At 41.8% G+C, this 5,612-nt stretch overlaps 1 protein-coding gene across 1 annotated transcript; it reads right to left on the bottom strand.

Moving 5' to 3' along the window:
- Positions 1-4,276: 4,276 nt before the first annotated feature.
- Positions 4,277-5,212, bottom strand: LOC134490101 (olfactory receptor 13H1-like). The gene has a single exon (XM_063292982.1). It carries the CDS (start codon positions 5,210-5,212, stop codon positions 4,277-4,279), a length of 936 nt encoding a protein of 311 aa, XP_063149052.1.
- Between the last annotated feature and the right edge of the window lie 400 nt (positions 5,213-5,612).

Genomic DNA, 5,612 nt, shown 5'->3' with positions numbered 1-5,612 from the left:
GAAAGGAGTACAGCAGCGCTGTATCCTCTCACCCTACCTATTCAACTTGTATGCAGAACAAATCATGCAACAAGCTGGGCTTGAGGAATCCATGGCTGGAGTTAAAATCTCTGGAAGAAACATTAACAATCTCAGATATGCAGATGATACCACTTTGATGGCTGAAAGTGAAGAGGAACTGAGGAGCCTTATGATGAAGGTGAAAGAAGAAAGTGCAAAAGCTGGCTTGCAGCTAAACCTCAAAAAAACCAAGATTATGGGAACCAGCTTGATCGATAACTGGCAAATAGAGGGAGAAAATGTAGAAGCGGTGAAAGACTTTGTATTTCTAGGTGCGAAGATTACTGCAGATGCTGACTGCAGTCAGGAAATCAGAAGACGCTTAATCCTTGGGAGAAGAGCAATGACCAATCTCGATAAAATAGTTAAGAGCAGAGACATCACACTGACAACAAAGGTCCGCATAGTTAAAGCAATGGTGTTCCCCATAGTAACATATGGCTGTGAGAGCTGGACCATAAGGAAGGCTGAGAGAAGGAAGATCGATGCTTTTGAACTGTGGTGTTGGAGGAAAATTCTGAGAGTGCCTTGGACTGCCAGAAGATCAAACCAGTCCATCCTCCAGGAAATAAAGCCAGACTGCTCACTTGAGGGAATGATATTCAAGGCAAAACTGAAATACTTTGGCCACACAATGAGAAGACAGGACACCCTGGAGAAGATGTTGATGCTAGGGAGAGTGGAGGGCAAAAGGAAGAGGGGCCGACCAAGGGCAAGGTGGATGGATGATATTCTAGAGGTGACGGACTCGTCCCTGGGGGAGCTGGGGGTATTGACGACTGACAGGAAGCTCTGGCGTGGGCTGGTCCATGAAGTCACGAAGAGTTGGAAGTGACTGAATGAGTAAACAACAATACAGAGGATTTTAAAGATTAATATACAGTTGAAACTGGAGGCTTTTCTTTTGGGAATGATGGATGAACAGTTGAAAAAAGTCATGGAATTTTGTTTTTATACATGATAACTATATCTATATATATCTCTATATACAAAACACTATTGAAGGACAAGAAGTTTGGGACTGATACACAAGTATATGATCAAGACTCTTCTGAGCATGTGAACACATCACTTTCTCCCCTCTGCCCCTTGTTGCACATTGTTTGCTACCGACTACTGGAAATGTATGGACAGATGATGGGTGTCCACAGACAATATTTCGGAGGGGTCAAGTGAAATCACATCCTGCCTCCTAAAGAAACATTAATGAGCAAATTAAAAGAATTTGGTGCACTAGCAGAGGTTAAGATTAATAAACAGAAGACAAAGATGTTAACAAAAAATGTGAAAATTCAAGTTCAAACAGAATTGATGAATAAAACACTTTTTAAGATTGAGAAGAAGGTAACATATTCAGGTATCACTATGACAAATATGAATTGTATGTTCTTGCAAAATAACTATGTGAGGGCATGGAATGAAGGTGAAAAAGGTGTGTTAAGATGGCAGAAACTACAACTGTCATTTCTGGGGAGAATTTCTCTGATTAAGATGACTGTCTTGCCTAGAATGTTGTTTTTGTTTCAGACAAGACCCGTTTCGTGGAGTCCTTGGGGTTCTCTGAGCTTGGCTGTTTTGTTGTCTCACTACCTGACTAGGTAACATCGTCAGTGCTAGAAGGGAGTGTGGTTTGCTTGTTTTGAGGACAGCAGCGGTCTGTGGAGTATGCAAACGTCAGTGGTGGACAGGGTGAACAACAAAACCTGAGCAACCTCACAATCTCCTTTGGAAAGTAGTTGCAGCAGCATTCAAGGACCAAAATCAAAAGATGTGAAATCTTATGCAACAGTTAATAGGAGGCCATAGGCACAAGCTAAGTAAGGCTTATTTCAACAGTTTCAATACTCACTTCCCATTCATTGCTTCATTCACTCACTCTTCCATTCCAGCCTTAACCAGGATGATTGGGCACTGATCCTAGGGTTTTGGGGAGAAGATGCTATGTGTGTCTTCCACACTTCTAGCAAGATTCATGATCCCATATGCCTTTGATAGCCTGCACAAACTCACAAACTTTGCCTCTGAGTAAATCCTCCTACTCTGGTGGAATCAAAACATCTTGTCTTTCAGTGAATATAGATGCAATGTGGTATTATTTCCAAATGCCCACTCACCTAGACCCTTCCCGTTTCTCCTCTTAAATGGAGGTAAATTGGTGTTTGCCTTTCCACAGTTGCAAATGATATGTCATGTCATTTAAAACATCTATGGACCAGAGTATATTATTATTTATATTGCTATGTTCAATGTTGTTTTTAATGCGAATTTACAAATATGGGAAACTGTGTGCTGCTCAGAATTGGTTTTGATTGGAGGGGCTTATGAACCTTGTAACTAAATAAATAATATGAATTAATCCATAATCTTAATCAGTTGGAAATCTGCTTCTCTGTCTTGTCTGAACTATCCAACATTCCAGTGGGCAAATTGGCACATCTGGATATCATTATTGTAGGTTTAATGTAGAGTATATTATGGGAAGGTAGCAACAAGGTCAAGTAACAATGTAATGGGCCACAAATTATACTATAAAATATTGTTTACTAGTGTTGGATGTACTGTAGAATTATAAACACATACATAAAATACAATAGTAGCAATAAAAAACAATGGAAAACAATGAAAAAGGCCCGAAACAGACAATATATACAAATAAATACAAAGACAAGGATAAACAACCAGCCCTACTAGCTAACATCCAAAAGCCTGACTAAATGTGTTTCAGCTTAGAAGCCTTCATCAGTAGTCACAAATATAGGATTATAATAATGTTGAGTAGTATAATTAAAATATAGTTTGTTATAAACCCTTGTAAAATAGACTGCTACACACCTTAAAATGATAAAATACAAGTTTAAATTGTATTCATAGTGGTAAGAAGACATACCGTTTATTGTTATAGATATACCTACAGTACATCCAAGCAAGTGCATAAGCTGGGTACAGAATACCATCTGCATAAATAAAATGAAATGAGCCTGGCCAAATTAAATAAGGAGTGGAGAATGGTGGAGAATGGTGTCCTCTGCATATTAGGTCAACCCGGACAGTTTGCTCAATGGGTTCTGTTGAAAGCAGCAGGGGCTGAACCTACCCAGAAGCGCAAACAGTTCCACGCTTGAGGGTGTGCGTCCCCTTCCCCCTTCCCTGCTAGAACAAAAGGGGGGGAGTGGGGGGAATGGTTTGCAGTGCTGTTCCAGCTCTGGGTCAGGACCCCCAAAGGCAGGTTCAAGGGGGCGGGGTGAGCACCAAGCCAGACCACACGCCAGGCCTTCCTCCCTGCTTTGCCTAGACAAGCCAAAGATCCAGGCCCCCAATGGCTTGCTGCCACACACTCTGTGAGTTGCCCAAAGAGCTGCTGCTGCCCAACAATGCACACCTCAAGCAAACCGGGATTCCTGCTTCCCTTGGCAATGGGCTGCCTCTGGATTGAAGCCCCACATCGGGGCCCTCCCCCCAAGGAGAAGCCTGTCCCATCCCCACCTGCACTGCCAAAAGGTGCCATCTCAGAGAAAGATGCTGCCTCCTGAGACCAGCCAGGCATAGCTGAAAAACCTCCATGCATTGGCCATGGCTGGCATCTCTGCTGCTCATTCCTGGGAGGCTGCGGTGCGGCAGGCATTAGAAGACCATTCCAATTTAAATTCTGTTAGGGTATATATTCGTCTATATACCCATCCTTGGATAAGGCAACCTTTGAATTTTTAACCAAAATGCCAAGAAAAATGCACCACCTACAGAGAAGCCAACCCTTGAAATTTTCATATGTTTCAGTTTTCACAATCCGCTTATCTGTGGATATTCCACGGATTATCCATTTTTGCATTGTATTTAGGTTAAAAAATTGAATGTACTTATCTGCGAGTATGGCATATACCAGTACTTTAAAAAAATATTAACATATATACTTGCGGATATGCCAATCCGTGGATAAGCTGAACCCAAATTTGTGGTATACTTCGGCACCTAAAATTCTCCTGTTGTTTGCAAGTATATAGTATTTTATCATGGCATTCCCCAACCTGATGCCCTCCAAAATTGTTGGGAGTTCTGGTTGTTGAGGTTGTAACACATTCTTCCTTAAAATTCAGTATTGCTTATTTCCTCTTGTGTTTAATAGGAAGAGTAATGGTTGCTATTAAATGCTTTTTTCAAAGGTAACCAGTGATTGTCAGCAATAAGAACTTACATGGTACATGGGGAGCAGATCTGTATATCACTTTAACATTTTTCTTGCAACCAGCTTCCAGAATGCTGCCTTGACATCCTTGTTCCTCACGCTGTAGATCAGAGGATTGAGCATGGGAGTCAGAGCCCCATATGTTATGGAGATGACCTTGTCCTTTTCAGAAACGGATTTGCCTTCCGGTCTCAAGTACATGATCATGAGTGTCCCATAAAAGACACTGACCACAGCAAGGTGAGCACTGCAGGTGGAGAAGGCTTTTCTGCGTCCCTGGGCAGAGCTTATACGCAGAATAGCCAGGCCGATGCGACCATATGTCACAACTATGAAGCCAAAGGGAGGGATTAGCAGAAAGAGGCAGGAAACCTGCATAAAGAGCTCACTGATGAATCTGTTGGAGCAAGCCAATTTGAGTAAAGATTGCAGTTCACATGCAAAATGGTTGATGATGTGATGGCCACAGAAGTCAGTGGGTTGCAAGAGACCACTGATCAGGGCTATCAGGAAGGCAAGGACCACTGATGTGGCTACCAGATAAATGCATAATCTCCAACTCATGATCTGCATGTAGTGTAAGGGCTGGCATATAGCTGCCCAGCGATCATATGCCATGATAGCCAAGACAATGCACTCTGTTGCAACCAGAAATTCACCAAGGTACATTTGGGCCAAACATCTGGAGAAAGCAATTGTGGGCCTGTAGATGAAGCAGTTCACCAAGGTTTCAGGAAGTGCATTGTTGGTAACAATAAAGTCTATTGTGGAAAGGACAGAAATGAAGAAATACATGGGGGTGTGAAGCTGTGGGTCGGCAATGCTCAACATGATGATGAGCCCATTGCCAAGAGAACTTATGAGATACACCACCAAGAGGAAGCAAAACAGAATAATCTGAGCTCGGGGATATTCTGATAATCCAATTAGGATGAATTCAGTCACCAGTGATTCATTTGAAGTTCGTACCATATTCTCTCTCATTCTCTTCTGCAGGAAAGAAGGAATGATAAAATTACTGACTACATTAGGGAGAGTTGCAATACTTTCACCATCCATCTTTATATTGCCAAAGTTACACTGAAAAAGCAAAATCACATTGATACGAAGACTGCTTTGCAGATCATGCCAAGACAGAATTTGTTTTAATCATGACTTACTGAATACATTAGCTGGATTCCCACATGGGTAGGTTCACACACTGCATTAAGGAATAAATTTCTTTGCAAACTGCAGTGATTGAATAAAATGCTAAGCCAAAACTAAATGAACTACATTCTGCCTCAGCTACGTGTCCAAAGTCAATCCCAGATTGAAGATGGGGAAATCTCTTTCCAAAACCAATGAAAGCAGCAAGCTGGAGGCAGTAGCT

The sequence above is a fragment of the Candoia aspera genome, chromosome 2 (genome assembly GCF_035149785.1).
Source record: "Candoia aspera isolate rCanAsp1 chromosome 2, rCanAsp1.hap2, whole genome shotgun sequence".
NCBI classification, from domain to species: Eukaryota; Metazoa; Chordata; class Lepidosauria; order Squamata; family Boidae; genus Candoia; species Candoia aspera.
The sequence above is the reverse complement of the archived record's forward strand: the minus strand, read 5'-3'. Positions and strand labels throughout refer to the sequence as shown.